The 17,727-nt window shown below is 50.5% G+C and overlaps 1 protein-coding gene across 1 annotated transcript in view; it reads right to left on the bottom strand.

The window, feature by feature from the left end:
• Nucleotides 1-17,727, bottom strand: part of LOC146789718 (tetratricopeptide repeat protein 21B-like) — a 468,517-nt gene that overhangs the window by 79,166 nt on the left and 371,624 nt on the right. Inside the window, exon 21 of the mRNA XM_085630126.1 lies at nt 12,985-13,105. Coding sequence (XP_085486252.1) covers nt 12,985-13,105 — 121 coding nt within the window. The remainder of the gene's footprint in view (nt 1-12,984; nt 13,106-17,727) is intronic.

The raw sequence follows: 17,727 nt of genomic DNA, 5'->3' as shown, positions 1-17,727 counted from the left end.
TGTGAATATCCCCTGCGCCAGCATTCCATGGAATTTTTTCTTCCCCAGCACTCCACGTCGACGTGGGCGACGACATCATACATCGGCTCCGCTCGCGACTCCGTATGACGTCACCGGAGCCATAAGAGGCCCACGTCGGCGTGATGACGTCAGTTCCACCCATTTTTTCTGTGCCTTCGAGGGGAACAGGTGAACCAACGACAAACTCAAAGTATACACAGTATACCAACACATACACAGTATACAAAGGAAAAGGATGCTAAATAAACAAGCATCTTCAATAAATGCACAAGCATTTCAAACAAGACTTATTTCATGGTATACAAAGGTGGACAACGGGGAGGAGGGTGGGCCAGTGAGGAATCCACAGGCAGATACTGTATCCACCAGAAAAAGCGTTACCGAAGTTAAGTAACTTGTTCTTCTGATGGATACATCTGCCAGTGGATTCCTCACCTTGTGAATAGATTCCCACAGCAGTTCCCACTCCCGGAGGAGGGTGTCCACCTTCCTATACCAGAAAGTCTTGCAACACAGAGCGCGCAAAGTGGCCCTCCCTCCTCATCTCGGAGTCCAAGCAATAATGCTTTGCGAAAGTATGGAGGGAGGCCCAAGTCGCGGCCTTACAATTATCTGCCACAGGAACACCCCGGGCCAAAGCAGATGTAGATGACTTCGCTCTAGTCGAATGAGCTCTAATGCCCTCAGGAGGAGTCTTACCAGCCAGGGCGAGGCAGATCTTGATGGCAAGGATGATCCATCTCGATAGTGTGCGCTTGTGCACCGCTCTACCCTTCGAATGACCAACGTAGCCAATGAAGAGTTGATCATCTAGACGAAAGTCTTTAGTCCTGTCCAGATAGAAACTCACAGCCCTCTTCGGGTCCAGGCGATGGAGTCTTTCCTGGAAGGATGAGGAGGTGGATAGAAAACAGGGAGAGTAATAGACTGCCCCAAATGAAACGGAGTAACAACCTTTGGCAGGAAGGCAGCCCTGGTCCTGAGAACCATCCGTTCAGCATGTAAGGTAAGAAAAGGAGGTTTGGAACTAAGAGCTTGAAGCTCACTCACCCTCCTTGCCGAGGTTATGGCTACAAGAAAGACCACCTTAAAGGACAATAGCCTCAAAGGACAGCTATGCAGAGGCTCAAATGGAGAACCCATTAGAAAGGTTAAAACAAGATTAAGGTCCCACTGAGGCATTACAAAGGGAGTGGGAGGAAACATGTTCGTAAGGCCCTTGATAAACCTCAGAACAACCGGAGATTTAAACAGCGACGGTTGATCTGGAAGGCATAGAAAAGCCGATAAGGCCGAAAGATAGCCCTTGACCGTGGCCACAGCACAGCCCTGCTGAGCCAAGGAAAGAGCAAACTGGAGCACATCAGAAAGATGAGATTTTAAAGGGTCAACAGACCTCTCTCCACACCATTTTACAAATTTGGACCACCTGTAGGAGTAAATGGACTTGGTGGAGTGTCGCCTGGCCGATAAAATAACATCCACCACATCAGGCGGGAGAGAGAATGAACTCAGGTTGCCCCGTTCAATCTCCAGGCATGAAGGTGTAAGCTCTGGAGGTGTAGAACCTGCCCCTCCGACTGAGAGAGGAGGTCTGCCCTCAGAGGGAGATGGAGCGGAGGGCACAAGGAGAGGTGGAGAAGATCTGTATACCACACCCTTCTTGGCCAATCCGGGGCGACCAATATGACTTGGGCCCGGTCTTGGCAAATCTTCCTCAGAACCCGAGGAATCAAGGGTATGGGAGGAAATGCGTAAAGGAGTCGTGAGCCCCAACTCAACTGAAACGCGTCCCCCAACGCCCCCTGCATCGGAAACTGGAGACTGCAGAATGACGGGCAGTGCGCGTTCTCGCGGGTGGCGAACAGGTCCACCCGAGGGGTTCCCCACGTCCGAAAAACATGACGAACCACCTCCGGATGGAGCCTCCACTCGTGGTCAGCGGAGAACTGCCGACTGAGACTGTCCGCACGCACGTTCAACACCCCGGCCAGATGATTTGCCATGAGACAAATCTGATGGACCTGAGCCCAGGACCATAGACGCAGGGCCTCTCTGCACAGACAAAGAGACCCCACTCCTCTCTGCTTGTTGACATACCACATCGCGGCAGTGTTGTCCGTCAGGACTTGAATCGACCGACCTCGAAGGGAAGGGAGGAAGGCCTTGAGCGCAAAACGAATCGCCCGCAATTCCAGAAGGTTGATGTGAAGCAACCTTTCCTCCGGAGACAAAAGACCCTTGATCTCCAGATCCCCCAGATGAGCACCCCACCCTAGGGTGGAGGCATCCGTTATCACTGTGGCCACCGACGGAGTCAGATGGAAGGGCTTTCCTTGAGACAGATTGCCCTCCACGCTCCACCAAGAAAGATCCGCTGCAGCTTCTCTGGAGATCTTGATCGACTCCCTGAGATCCCCGTTGTGCTGATACCACTGCTTGCGGAGGCACCACTGGAGCGCCCTCATGTGCCAGCGTGCATGGTTGACCAACAGAATGCAGGAAGCGAACAGACCGAGCAGGCGAAGGACCTTCAGAACTGGAACAACCGCTCCATTGTGGAATAAAAGGACCATTTCCTGAATGTCGAGAATTCTTTGTGGAGGAGGAAATGCTCGAAACACAGTAGTGTCCAGTACCGCCCCTATGAACAGGTTGCGTTGAGAGGGCACCAGGTGAGATTTGTGCACATTGATCGAAAAACCCAAGTCGAATAACAGCTGAGATGTTACCTGCAGATGACGCTGCACCATCTCTGGGGACTCTGCCTTCAGAAGCCAGTCGTCCAGGTATGGAAAAACTGGAATCCCTGACCTCCTGAGATGAGCAGCCACCACTGCCATCACCTTTGTGAAGACTCGAGGTGCGGTAGTAAGACCAAACAGGAGGACCGCAAACTGGTAGTGTTGCGACCCAACCGTAAAACGGAGATACTTCCTGTGCGACTTCAGGATTGGAACGTGGCAGTACGCGTCCTGCAAGTCGAGCGACACCATCCAGTCTCCTTGCTGCAACGCTTGAAGAACCTGCGCAAGGGTCAGCATCTTGAATTTCTCCTGCCTCAGGTAAAAATTCAAGATTCTGAGGTCCAGAATTGGACGCAATCTGCCGTCCTTCTTGGGAATCAGAAAATACTGGGAGTAGCATCCCTGACCCCTTTCCTGCTCCGGAACCACCTCTATTGCACCCTTTTGAAGCAAAGCTAGAACCTCTTTCTGCAGGAGAAGGAGATGGTCCTCTGAGCAGTAACCTTGGCAAGGAGGGTAAGGGGGAGGAAACTCCCGAACGGGAAGGGCGTACCCAGTCTCTACGAGATTCAAAACCCAAAAGGTCTGTCGTAACAGATTTCCAACCCCGTAGAAAGTAGGACACCCGACCCCCCACAGGTCTTACATGATCCGGGATGGGGTATCTAGGGCTGCTTCCCTGATGCCTCATTGGGAGCAGAGGAGGAGGAGGAAGAAGAGGGGTTACGTCCAGAACCTCTCCGACCCCTTTGCCTCCCTCTATAGGATTTATAGAGGGGATTCCGCTGTTGCTGCTGCTGCTGTTGTTGCTGAGGCTGACGGTAGGAGCGAAAAGACGATCTTCCAATGCCCCTAAATTTTCTAAAGCTAGAAACCTTTGCAGGAGCCTGCAGACCCAGAGACTTTGCCGTTAATCTGCTGTCCTTAAATCTCTGCAGTGCAGAGTCAGCCTTCTCACCAAACAACTTCTGCCCATCAAATGGCAAATCCACTAACGTGGCTTGGACATCCGATGAGAACCCCGATGAACGGAGCCATGCCTGCCTTCTTGCAGCTATAGAGGAGCCCATAATCGTCGCCACCGAATCCGCCGTATCCAATCCTGACTGGATGACCTGTCTGGCAGCGGCCTGAGTGTCCGTAACGACCTCCAAGAAGGATGCTTCATCACCCTCAGGTAGCTTAGGGGCCAAAGTCTTCATTGAGTCCATCAATGCATGTATGTAACGCCCCAGCAAGCACGTGGCATTAGTTGACTTTAATGCCATACTCCCTGAAGAGAAGGACTTTTTAGCTGCATGGTCCACCTTCTTAGACTCCCTATCTGCGGGAGACTGAGGGAAAGCGCCCGAAGCATGTTTCGAGCAGGATGCCTGCACAACCAGGCTCTCTGGAGACGGGTGTATTGATAGAAAGTCCGGATCCCCAGGCGCCACCCTATATCTTCTTGCCACCTGTCTGGAAACCGCCGGAGAAGACAGAGGTTTCCGCCATATATCCAAAACAGGCTCCAAGATGGCCTCATTAAAGGGCAGTAAAGGCTCTGAAGTGGATGTAGGAGAGTGCAGAACCTCCGTCAACAAGTTCGACTTATACTCTGCTGAGGGCAACTGTAAATCTAACAGCTCTGCAGCCTTTTTGATAACAGTATGGTAGGGAGCCAGTTCTTGTGGTGAGAGGATCTTGCTGATGTGTGCTCCCATTCTGGGGTAGTGTCCAGGCCACTAGCCTCTTGTATGCCCTCAAAATCATCAGAGGATGTGTCCACCTCACCTTCCTCTACCTCTTCTCTGTATCTTCCTTCTTCCAATACCCTCTGGGCCTCCCTCCTCGATCGAATCCGAGGAGCCGGCGTCGTCGACGTCGTACGCGGCGTCGGTGGAGCCAGAGGTGTTGGAGTCGGCGGCGCCATAGACGGAGTAGGCGGCGCCGGACGCGGCGCCGATGGAGTCGGCAACGGCGTCGAGGAAGGCTCTGAAGTCCGACGGTCCATCCGAAGTCGTGTCGGATCCCCAGACGGCGCCAGAAACTGCCACGAAGGCGCCATCGGCAGAAAAGGCATGAAGGGGGCCTGAGCATATTGCTGCGGCACCCCCAACGTATAAGCCATGGGACCCACGGGACCAGTTGGAGCTCCGGATGGGAAGGCCGCCCTATTAAAAATACCATACATGGCATTTAAGAACTGAGTAGAATCAGTACCTGGAGCAGGAAACTGAGGATAAGGCACTGAACCTGCATCCCTCTGCGGAGTACTTGGCTGCGGCGCCGCAGTGTCCTCCACCGGAGCCATGGATTCTTCCAGCGCCGGAGACGGCTCCTCCTCCTGTTCCTGATCCGAAACAGGCACCTGATTCGGAGACGGCGCCGGAGACGGCGCCGGGGACGGCGCCCGCTTCGGCGACGGAGAATCTCTCGGAGTCTTAGAAGGAGAAGGGGAAGGTGAAATGTCCTTACTCAGACGACGCCAAGGTGAAGTCGACCTCGACTTCCTGCTCTTCGAGGACCGGCGTCGTGAAGAGTGCTTCCTCTTCTTATGATGCCTTCTTGACTTCGACGACTTCGAAGACGACGACTCCTGCCTCAACTTCTCCTTCTTCCTTCCTCTCTTCTCCTTACCGATCTTTGCAATAAACAACTTGGCCTTTCTTTCCTTCAAAGCTTTAGGGTTCACTCTCCTACAGCATTCACAGTCTTCGACTTCGTGGTCTGAAGAGAAACACCACAAACAGTCTTGATGTGGATCTGTCATGGACATCTGTCCGCCACATTCCCTACAGGGCTTAAAGCCCGACTTCGTCGAAGACATCACCGGATTTTGCAACAGAAACACCTTAAACACTACAAAGTAGCAGGAGTACTGGAAAAAACCGTTGCCCGTCGACGGCGCGGAAAAAAGGGAACTGACGTCATCACGCCGACGTGGGCCTCTTATGGCTCCGGTGACGTCATACGGAGTCGCGAGCGGAGCCGATGTATGTCGTCGTCGCCCACGTCGACGTGGAGTGCTGGGGAAGAAAAAATTCCGTGGAATGCTGGCGCAGGGGATATTCACAAGGAGAGGAATCCACTGGCAGATGTATCCATCAGAAGCCTTGGCAGGCAGTCTCACTGAGCAACAGAAGATTGATTGCAGGAGGGTCCTCAATCAATACAGGCACATGATCTCTCTTTGACTCTTAGTCAGTCGACTTGGTGTACTGTCTGCCTGTTAAAAATAGGATTTACAGGCAGCCTGACCATGTCAGAGATTGCATCAGGACTGAGGTCCAAAAGATGCTGGAATTGGGAGGGATTGAACCCTCAGACCGTCCCAGGGCTAGTCCCGTGGTCCTGGTACCCACCAAGGGTGGTAAAAGAGAAATGAGGTTTTGTGTGGACTACAGGGGACTCTATGCAGTCACTAGGACTGATGCTCACCCTATTTCTAGGGCAGCTGAACTCATTGATACTTTGGCCTCAGCCAAGTTCTTGAGCACGTGACCTTACTGCTTGATATTGGGAAATCAGACTAGCTGAGGATGCCAAACCAAAACAGCATTTTTAACCCCTAGTGGGCATTATCAATTTATTGTGGTGAACTTTGGCTTGAAGAATGCACCAGCCACATTCCAAAGGTTGGTGAACAAAGTCTTTACAGGCTTGGAAGTCTATAGTGCAGCATATCTTGATAATATAGCTGTCTTTAGCTCCACCTGGGATGCTCACCTGGTCCACCTGAAGAATGTTTTGGAGGCCCTGCAGAAAGCAGGCCTCACTATCAAGGCCACCAAGTGGCATATAGGGCAGAGTAAGGTTGTATACCTGGGCCACCTCATAGGTGGAGGTCAGGTTCAACCATTGCATAGGAGAATCCAGATCCCATCATGGACTGGTTGCTCCCACTACCCAGACTCAGGTCAGAGCTTTCTTGGGCCTGACTGGGTACTACAGAAGATTTATAAAAGGATATGGGTCCATAGTGACTCCCTTGAATGATCATACCTCAAAGAGAATGCCCAAGAAATTTCAGTGGACAGTTAGCTGTCAGAAGGCATTTGATTACCTCAAGCAGGCCTTGTGTACTGCTCCCATTCTGCACAGACCTGACTATTCCAAACAATTAATTGTCCAAACAGATGCATCTGAGTTGGGGGTAGAGGCTGTGTTGTCACAACTTAATGCAGAGGGTCAGGATGAACCAGTAGCTTTTATCAGCAGAAGGTTGACCCCCAGAGAGAAACGTTGGTGAGCTATTGAGAGGGAAGCCTTTGCTGTGGTTTGGGCTCTGACGAAGCTGAGGCCATACTTGTTTGGCACTCACTTCATTGTTCAGACAGACCATAAGCCCATCTTATGGCTAAAACAGATGAAGGGTGAAAACCCCAAACTTTTGAGGTGGTCCATTTCCCTGCAGGGGATAGACTATATAGTGGAACATAGACCTGGGAGTAACCATGCCAATGCAGATGGACTCTCCAGATATTTCCACTTAGAAAATGAAGACTCAACTGGGCAAGGTTAGTCTCCTCTCCTTACGTTTGAGGGTGGGGGGTTGTGTAGGAAATTAGGACCTGCTTCTTATGGTTACCCCCACTTTTTGCTTGATGTTACACTCTTTTGACTAGTCTGACTAGGACCCCAGTCTAACTGCTTTACTTAGGTACACTCCAGATTGGATCCTGGGGTACCCTTATAAGTGCCTAGTATATGGTACAGATGTACCCAGGGACTAGGTACCCCAGAGGCCTCCCATGGGCTAAAGCATGTATTATGCCACCCATGAGAGGCCATGCAAAATGGAAATATAGGCCTGCCATTGCAGCCTCTGTAATATGGTGCATGCACTACTTACAATAGCTATAGGTTTACTATATCCATAGGTCACTACACTTAAAACCTATAAGTCACCCCTATAGCAGTCCTTCCCAATCCTGAAGGCAGGGTGCTGGGTTTTACATCAGAGGATGCCCCTGCATGAGCAGGGCACCTCTGCAGCCTTCGTCTAACATTCTCCCAAGTTGTCTGTGACACAGCCAGACATATAGGTAGAGGTGCATTATAACCTCGCGGTAAATGCCATCTCAAAAACGGCTGAAACAAAACATGTCCACCTTGGAATTATACTTCCACACCGGTAACTCTGTGTGGGAGGTAAGATTCCACCCCTCAGAAGCAAGCTTCGTGGATCGATAGTCTTCCGGGTACCAGCCTACTCAACCCGGACAGCACTAAATGGATGCTGCCGACCAGAGACACATTTCTGCCCTCCTGCTGCTTAGCCAAGCTCGAGCAGAGGAAGGCAGCACAATAGGCATCCTGTCACAGGGAGATGTGACCACCTTCCAGACAGGATTTAGTGTATTGGAGCTGGGTGGGTGCACTGCCAAAGTGCCTGAAAGTCTGCACAAAGGGCACATTTGGTGTCCCTGTGCATAGTCCACTTCAAACCAGTTCTGGGAGCCGTTGGCTCCTGCTCTGGCACGAAACTGGACAAAGAACATGGGTGTAATCACCCCCCTGTCCTGACCCTCCCCTGGGAGGGTCCCCTGAATCTGTTCAACCCTCTCCTGTGGGTACAAAAGATCTTACCTGGCTGTAGGACCCAAGATTCGATGTGGATCGTCTGTGCCTGTGCACCATACAGGCTCCATGCAGGACCTGTGGAGCATCAGGGACAATTGAAATATCTCCCTGTGAGTGAAGGAGTCACTCCCCTGCGTTTGCAGGCACCGTAACGCAACTCACAGGTCTGCTGATCCTGAACTCCTGTGCACTCCGAAGGATCCAGCAACACATGAGGTGGGAACCTACGTTCCTTGTGGTCGAGCTGCCCTCTCACCAAGTTTGAGGCCAGTATCCCTCGTGGGGACCGCATAACCCGAAACCCTGTGCACAGCGTACTTTTGCAATGGCATATGCTTTTGGTATTCCCCAACTTCGTGCATTTGGCTGACAATAGCCCTCACGTCTGCGCACATTTCTTACAAAGGACTTCGGCCTCCTCGCACTCTGTGCCCTGCAAGCTGTTGGTTTGTGAAACTGATAGAGTTCCCCTCGCGACTTCTGTGCCTTCGGCCTGTGGGTCCAGTTGAGGGACATCACTGCTTTTCTTGGGCTCCCCTGGTTGCTCCAGGCCAGCTCTGACTCCACTTGCTGTGGTGAGTCTTCTCATTCTTGCTGGGCCAGACCGTACCCGTCTTTGACCTTCATAGGTTGCTGCTGCCAAGGCTTGTTGGTGCTCCCAGCAGACACCGACCCATCAGCACTCGACATCCTTCGTGCGACAGCTCGCATCCGGCTCCTGGTCATCTTCAACGTCTCCTGGTTCCTGCAGCTGTAGAGTCATGGTCTCCTTCGCACCTGAAGCACCCGACATCGGTGGGCATTTGTCTACCGAGCCCCTGGTCACTCCGGAGTGACCCAGACACTGTCCCCTCTGCTTTCAGGTTCCTTCCATCAAGACTCCACGTGCGGATTCCACCGGACACTTTTCTTCTTTCCAGCAGTGGCATTTCTTTGAAGACTCCCATTGCGAGCAACGGTGGTTTCCGACGACACTTCAGACCTAAGCAGCCGGCTTCCCTGGGATAGGTAACTCTGGTACTTCGGTATCCACGGGTGGGGTGGCTCACCAACCTTCTATGTTACAAAGGGTTTCCTTGTAATCTACTGGGAAAGGTCCTTTAACTTAAAAATTGCAACCACGACTCTCCCATTGAATTGTACGTAGCGTGCGGTCGTGTCCTCAGACTGCACCCATCCTCCGCGGGGTCCCTATGTACTCACCTTGAGTGGTTCCTTGCGGTCCCAGTGATTTTACAAACTCTAGACACTGTCTTGACTCAAGTCCTGGGTCTTATACCACTATTTTAGCATATTGTTTGGTCTCCCCCTGGAGCTCACTGTGTATTAGTGCTACTTACGATTGTTTCTGTGCTAAAGTATTGTGCGCTTTGTGTTTATCTGCATGTAGCAGATACTGTGAGGTATTTAAGGTGTTATAATAATAAATATCTATTCTTATAACTACTGTGTGGTTCTCCTTTCATTTAACCAATACAATAAGGTTGCATTCTGGTAAAACAAGCTGCTTAACAGTCCTTCAAGATTAAGGCTGAAGGCTGCTCTCCACAGCTACCACTTGGATAGCTTTCTAAGGTTATCTTTGATCTCATAAATCACCATAAGGGTTCTTTGGACTGGTGCAAGGTGCCCACTTTAACTAGTGGACTTCATATACCGGGCCAACTTCTCACATTACTGAAAAAGGTTGAAGGTTAAAGCCCGGCAACAACAAAATCCAGCTTTATCCTGCTTGGAACTTTTGGCACCAAAACCAACGGCCTCATCAGGTGGTAAATGATGACGTATCTGACTTTGATGGACCCTCACAGCCATTATCTTGGACCTTGCCCTGCTAAAGGACTTTGACTGCTATGAAAAAAGAAAAAGTCTGAAGGGAAAAACTATGACCAGGACAACCCGCTTGGAATACCAGACCTCCGCTCCATCGCGTTTGGCCTAAAGAACAAGTTACTTACCTTCGGTAACGATATATCTGTAAGAAACAGATTCCTCACCTTAGAATATCCCTAGGCGTCAGGCTGGATCAGGAAAGAATTTGTGTCAGCAATACCCTTGCGCGTCGCTAGGCATCGTCTGCCGCTCCGCGTCCGTTGTCGTGATCGCCAGGATGACTTCGACGGAGTACTTAGATGCCGCCCTCGCGCGCTGACATCAGTTCTTGTACATAGCTTTCCGCGCCAGGAACGCAGAGCCATGCAAGAGACGACACTAGTGCCAAAAAATTCTAGGGCCCTGAAAGGGATGACCTCAACCATAGATATCGGTTCACAGAACGGGGAGGATGGATGGGTCGGTGAGGAATGTAACTAACTAATGTTTCTTACAGATATATCGTTACCGAAGGTAAGTAACTTGTTCATCTGAAAGAAACACGTTAGTTAGATTGCTCACCTTAGAATAGATACCCGAACAATACCAACCCCGGTGGTGGGTCTGCGAACCAAGATCACACCAGAAAGTCCTGGAGAACAGAACGGCCAAAGAAGCAGTCTCTCTGGACTTGGCTGTCCAGGCAATAGTGTTTGGCAAACGTGTGCAGCGAGGCCCACATTGCTGCCTGACAAATGTCCTGCAAGGGGACTCCCCGGCCCAGGGCAGTGGTCGCCGCTGTGGCCCGAGTGGAATGGGCCCTCAGCCCTACAGGAGGTTCCTTTTTAGCTAAGGAGTAACAGGCCTTAATACACAAAACGACCCACCGAGAGATGGTTCGTTTGTGTACCGCCCGCCCCTTCTTAGCGCCCACGTAGCCGACAAAGAGTTGGTCGTCCACCCGGAACTGCTGGGTGCGGTCCAGATAGAAGGACAGCGCCCGTTTTGGGTCCAGATGATGGAGCCTCTCTTCCTCTTTCGAGGGATGCGAAGGCGGAAAGAAGGTGGGCAGCATAACAGACTGCCCGATGTGAAAGGCAGTCCCCACCTTCGGAAGAAAGGAAGGACGAGTCCTGAGAACAACTGTGTCCGGATGGACAGAAAGGAAAGGAGGCTTAGAAGAGAGAGCCTGGAGCTCACTCACCCTTCTAGCAGAGGTGATGGCCACCAGGAAAGCAGTCTTAAGTGTCAACAGATGAAGGGGACAATTATAAAGTGGCTCAAAGGGAGCACACATCAGAAACGTCAAGACCAGATTCAAATCCCACTGAGGCATTACGAAAGGGACAGGAGGAAACATGTGAGTAATGCCCTTAAAGAAGCGAGAAACAACAGGGGATTTGAAAAGAGAAGGCTGATCAGGAAGCTGTAAGAATGCAGAAATAGCAGCAAGATAACCTTTAAGGGTGCCCAGAGCAGAGCCCTGCCGGGCCATGGAAAGCAGAAAGAGGAGAACCTCTGAAAGAGGGGCGGAAAGGAGATCAACAGCCTTTGCTGTGCACCATGCCACAAATGTGTTCCACCTGCAGGCGTATACCGTCTTTGTGGAGGGACGCCTGGCTGCCAGAGTAACATTACAGACTTCAGGAGGCAAGTCAAATGGCATCAACTGCCGCTGCTCAATCTCCACGCATGGAGGTGGAGGTTGGACAGGTTCGGGTGGAGGACCTTCCCCTGCTGCTGCGACAGAAGGTCCTCCTGAAGAGGCAGTCGGATCGGGGGATCGATCGACAGACTGAGTAGCTCGGGATACCAGAATCTTCGTGCCCAATCCGGAGCCACCAAGATGACTTGGACCCGGTCGCGCCTGATCTTCTTCAACACTCTGGGCAGAATTGGTATAGGCGTAAAGGCATACAACAGACCGCAGCTCCACTCGTGACGAAAGGCGTCCCCGAGCGAGTGCCGCCTTGGAAACTCCAACGCGCAGAACTGCTGACATTGTGCGTTCTCTTCGGTGGCGAATAGATCTAACCAAGGCTCTCCCCACTGCCGAAAGAGGCCTTGCGCCACATCCGAGTTGAGACGCCATTCGTGATCCATCATGCACCGGCGGCTGAGTTTGTCTGCTCTGGCGTTCCGAGAGCCCGCCAGATGTTGAACCACCAGGGTGATGCCCTGATGTTCCAGCCATGTCCAGAGACGCAGAGATTCCTGACAAAGGGTCCACGACCCCACCCCGCCCTGTTTGTTGCAATACCACATGGCGGTGGTGTTGTCCGTGAACACCTGCACTACACTTCCCCGGACAGAGGGAAGGAATGCTTTCAGTGCAAGTCGGATCGCCCTCCGCTCCAGAAGGTTGATATGGAGCCGAGACTCCGCCAGAGACCTCTGATCTCCGCCTCTCCCATGTGGCCCCCCCCATCCCAGGAGGGACGCATCCGTCACTACTACGTGCTCCGGCTGGGGAAGGGAGATACTCCTCGAACTTACCATGCATTTCTCTGGTGAACTGCCTTCTTGTGGCATTCTACTAGGGGCTGAGCAGAGGTTCTCAGACTTGTTTTGAGACCTAACCAGGATGTATTTATTAAGTTGGTAAGGAGCCCCCTTTTTCAAACCAATAACCCTTTTTCTAACAACACATTCCTAATTTTTGGCCAAAGCTTGTTTTGGTGCTGGAAGAGGTTGCTAAGATGGCGAGTTCTGACAAATCAATATTAAAACGTTTTATTTTTATGATGTATATCTGCCAAAAAATCTCCACCAGCAACATCACTTTGACAAAAGTAAGACTATGTGAATTAAAATAGCAAAATGTTTTTTCATAACTCACCAATTGTTGGGTTTGATTCATTGCTGTATTTCCATGCCAATTCATAGTTAATGGATGCGTCTTGATAGGATTGCTCTTTTTCCATGATGAAGCCAAGGTATTCATATGCTTTACAACATGACTAAAACAAAACATAAATGAAAGCTTCACAATGTCTGGCATTTCATTATAGAGAGTACATAATAAATAATATCAGAGAGAACTTTTTGTACTCGACCCCCAGTGTACAAGACTAGCTTGAGTTACAAATAAAGCCATGTTCTTCAAAGTTCTTCACATATAATTGGTAGAGCAATTATTGGTCTCCAACCATGTCTTCTCAGAAAAGAAGAAAACATACTCACTTGTAGTTACACCTAACTAGCCCTGAGACATCACCAGGAACACAAAATCTCTGACTAGTAATAATGTTAAGAGATAGTGAATATGCTACTTACCAGTATGCATCTGTTCTTGGCATGTAGGGCTGCTGACATTCATATCTGCGTTACAAAAAACAAATGATGGACGGAATGCTGACAATGCAGACATTCTCCCCCAGTCAGGAGATCTGGGTTAAATCCATCGTTCTTTTGCCCACTACGCCACCCCAGTTCAGACATGGCCATATGCAAATCAGTCTTGACCCTGTGCCTCATGGGAACAGTCCAGCCCGAACTGCCAAGCCATGTCTTCCCTGGACCGGAATCAAGCATATCTGTGCATAGATCGCCGCCTAGTGTTGGGTCCGGATGATTGCACATTGTTGTCCTGGAAGAGTCTTCGAAGTATCATGAGATAGGTGGCTCCTCCCCTGGACTACAGTGCGCATGGGCATCCTCTCCATCCTTAGATTGTTTTTCGCCATTGTGGCAGTGATGGAGTAGATACAGTAAGTGATGACCATGCTATACAGTAATTCTGAGTGCTGCAGCCGCTACAGGCGTCGGGGAGGAGGGTGGGCGATATGAATGTCAGCAGCCCTACATGCCAAGAACAGATGCATACTGGTAAGTAGCATATTCAGTTCGAGGCATGTGGGCTGCTGAATTCATATTTGTGCATAGATTATATAGCAGTCCCTCCATTTGCGGCGGCTGCCCGTGCCAGCTGCAGCAGTCTGAAAAAGAGTTTTGAGAACAGCCTGTCCTACAGCTGCCTGCTGTTTTTAGTGTACATCTACACAGTAGTGTTTGGTAAATGTATGTATAGTGGACCATGTGGCTGCTCTACATATTTCCTGCAAAGGAATGTTTCCTAGGAAAGCCATGGACGCCCCTAACTTTCGTGTAGAGTGGGCTCGTGGGGGAATCGTTAATGTGCGTTTAGCTTTTTGATAGCAAATTTGAATACATTTAACGATCCATCTGGCTATACCTGCTTTGGAAATGGCGTTGCCCTTGTGTTGTGGAGAAAAGGCAACGAAAAACTGTTTTTTTTTTCCTAAAATCCTTTGTCCTGTCTATACAGTACATGAGGGCCCTCTTTACATCTAGTGTATGGAGCATTCTCTCTGCGACATTTTGTGGACTTGGAAAGAAAACAGGCAGTTCAATAGTCTGATTCATGTGGAACTGCGATATCACTTTAGGCATGAATTTGGGGTTGGTACGTAGTACAACTCTGTTTGCGTGAACCTGTATGAATGGCTCTTGAATGGTTAGTGCCTGGAGTTCACTAACTCTTCTTAACGAAGTGATTGCCACTAAGAAAGCTACTTTCCAGGTGAGGAATTGAATCTCACATGAATGGAGAGGTTTAAAAGGTGGACCCATTAATCTGGTGAGGACCACATTGAGGTTCCACACTGGTGCCGGTGGGTGTCTTGGGGGAATTACTCGTTTGAGTCCCTCTAAGAACGCTTTGATGGCAGGCACTCTGAATAAAGAGAGGTGCTGCCTGTTTTGAAGATAGGCTGCTATCGCGGTTAAATGGATACGTATGGAGTTGTATGCCAGATTGCATCGGTATAAGTGTAAGAGATAACAGATGATGTTTTGAATGGATGCGTCCAGCGGGTTAATGTCATTGTTGTTGCAGTAAATGACAAATCTCTTCCATTTAGCCGCATAGCAAGCTCTGGTAGTGGGTCTTCTGGCCTCCTTGATGATATCCATACATTCAGGTGGCAGGTTTAGGTAGCCAAACTCTAAGACTTCAGGAGCCAGATTGCCAGGTTCAGCTGTTGCGGATCTGGGTGCTGAATTTCGCCATGGTTCTGCGTTAAAAGTGCGGGTTTGATCCGCAGCCTTTGATGCGGCACCACGGAAAGTTCTAGAAAGGTGGTGTACGATGGTTGGCGTGCCCATGTGGGAGCAACTAGGATGAGTGTCAGTGAGTGCTGTCGCAGTTTGCGTGCCACTAGCGGTATTAATGGCGCTGGTGGAAAAGCGTACGCAAATCTGCCGGACCAGTTCATCCATATCGCAGTGCCCTGTGACTGCGGATGTGGGAACCTGGCGGCAAAGCTTTCGCATTTTGCGTTTTCGTTTGTGGCGAATATGTCTATCTCTGGATGACCCCATTGTTGGAAGTACGGTTGGAGTACTGACGAATGTAGCTCCCACTCGTGCATCTGGTGGCTGTGTCTGCTGATCAGATCCGCCATCTGGTTGTCCTTGCCCGGGAGGTGTTCCGCCATGACGAATATGTTCCTCTGAATGGCCCACTTCCACATGCTCTGAGCCAGATGAGACAACTGTGGAGAGTGTGTTCCTCCCTGCTTCTGTATGTAGTACATGGCAGTCATGTTGTCCGTCCGGATCAACACGACTTTGTTGCACAAGTGTACTTTGAATGCCTTCATGGCTAGGAAGATTGCCATCAGTTCCAGAATGTTGATGTGCATTTTCTTTTGCTGTGTCGTCCATAGTCCCTGCACTGTATAATTGAGTACATGAGCTCCCCATCCCTGGAGAGAGGCGTCCGCTGTCAGTATTATTTGCGGAACAGGCTCTTGGAACGGTCGGCCCTTGCAAACGTTTTGTGGATTCAACCAATGCAGAGAGTTGTATGCCCGACCGCTCACCAACACTAGGTCTTTCAATTGTCCGTGAGCCTGATTCCATTCACGTGCTAAGCACTCCTGAAGCGGGCGCATATGTAGTCTCGCGTGCGGGACTATGAAAATGCAGGAGGCCATCATGCCTATCAACTGCATGAACACTCACGCAGGAAGGGAGTGTTGAGGTTTGAACTTTGTGATCAGCAGTTGCATGCTGTTGATCCTCACTAAATGTGGCTGAGCTGTTGCTGCCAGAGTGTTTATGGTCGCGCCCAGGTACTGTCGTACGTGTGCGGGTTGAAGATGTGATTTTGGGTAATTTAGTGAGAATCCCAGACTGTGAAGAAGGTGAATGGTGAGGGACATGTGGCTGGCACATTGCTGGGCTGACTTTGCCTGAACAAGCCAGTCGTCCGGGTAAGGGAAAACGTGAATGTGCTGTCTTCGTAGATGTGCCGCCACTGTTGCTAGGCACTTGGTAAAGACCCTGGGTGCCGTCGTTACTCCGAAGGGTAGTACTTTGAACTGATAGTGATGCCCCTGAATAGTGAACCGGAGATATTTTCTGTGTGGTGGGTGTATGGGTATGTGGAAATACGCATCTTTCAAGTCCAGTGTGGCTAGGAAGTCTCCCTGACTGAGTAGCGGTAGAACCTGCTGTAGGGTGAGCATATGGAAATGCTCTGATAGAATGTAGTGGTTGAGGGGTCTGAGGTCTAGTATAGGTCTGAGCGAACCGTCCTTTTTTGGGATTAAGAAGTACAGAGAGTACACCCCTGTCCCCTGTTGGTCGACGGGCACAACTTCTATTGCACCTTTTTGCAGCATACTTAGTACTTCCCGCTGCAATAATGCCAAGTGCTCTACGGACATAGGACGGTGCTTTGGCGGTATGTTTGGTGGAGTGGACGTTAATTCTAGGCAGTAACCGTACTGGATAATGTCCCTGACCCACCTGTCTGTGGTGATGGTTTTCCAGACTGACAGGAACTGCTGGAGTCTCCCCCCAACAGGTGTTATGTGGTCGGGGGCAGGGAGAAGGCGTCACTGTTTGTTTTTGGGGGAGGACCTGGTGTTGCCGTACCCACGTCCTCTGCCTTTGGTGCTGGATCCACGATATCCACCTCTGGTGGTTTTATCATAGTCACTTTGTGTGCCCCCTTTATTGTACTGCTGCTGGGACCCCTGACCTCTAGCTGCTCCTCTATTTCCGGGGCGACGAAAGGAGCCACTACGAAACTGCTGCGACTGCAGAGCCCCCATTGATTTTGCAGTTTCAGTGTCTTTCTTAATTTTTTCGAGGGTAGTGTCAACTTCAGGGCCAAATCAATAGTCTGGGTTGACCGGTTGATTTAAGATATTGTTCTGAATCTCTGGCTTGAAGCCTGAGATTCTCAACCATGCGTGCCTCCTCAACATGACGCTTGTGTTGATCGCCCTTGCCGCAGTGTCGGCTGCATCCAGTGCGCATTTGATGGACGCATTGGTAAGGAGTTGTCCCTCTCTGCTGCCTGTTTGTATTCATCTGGCAAATGTTGTAGCAGTGATTCTAGTGTGTCGTAGTGGGACCTATCATAACGGGCCAGGAGTGCCTGTGTGTTGGCAATGCGCCAGATGTTTGCCGCTTGCGCTGCTATTCTTTTGCCTGATGTCTCCAGCACTTTGGACTCCTTGTCGGGGGGAGGAGCATCACCCGTTGTTTGTGAATGGGCTCGTTTGCGAGCATTAGCAACAACCATGGAGTCTAAACGTAACTGACC

This window comes from Triturus cristatus, chromosome 10 (genome assembly GCF_964204655.1).
Source record: "Triturus cristatus chromosome 10, aTriCri1.1, whole genome shotgun sequence".
NCBI classification, from domain to species: domain Eukaryota; kingdom Metazoa; phylum Chordata; class Amphibia; order Caudata; family Salamandridae; genus Triturus; species Triturus cristatus.
Note: the sequence above shows the minus strand (reverse complement) of the source record. Positions and strands in the feature narration are given on the sequence as shown.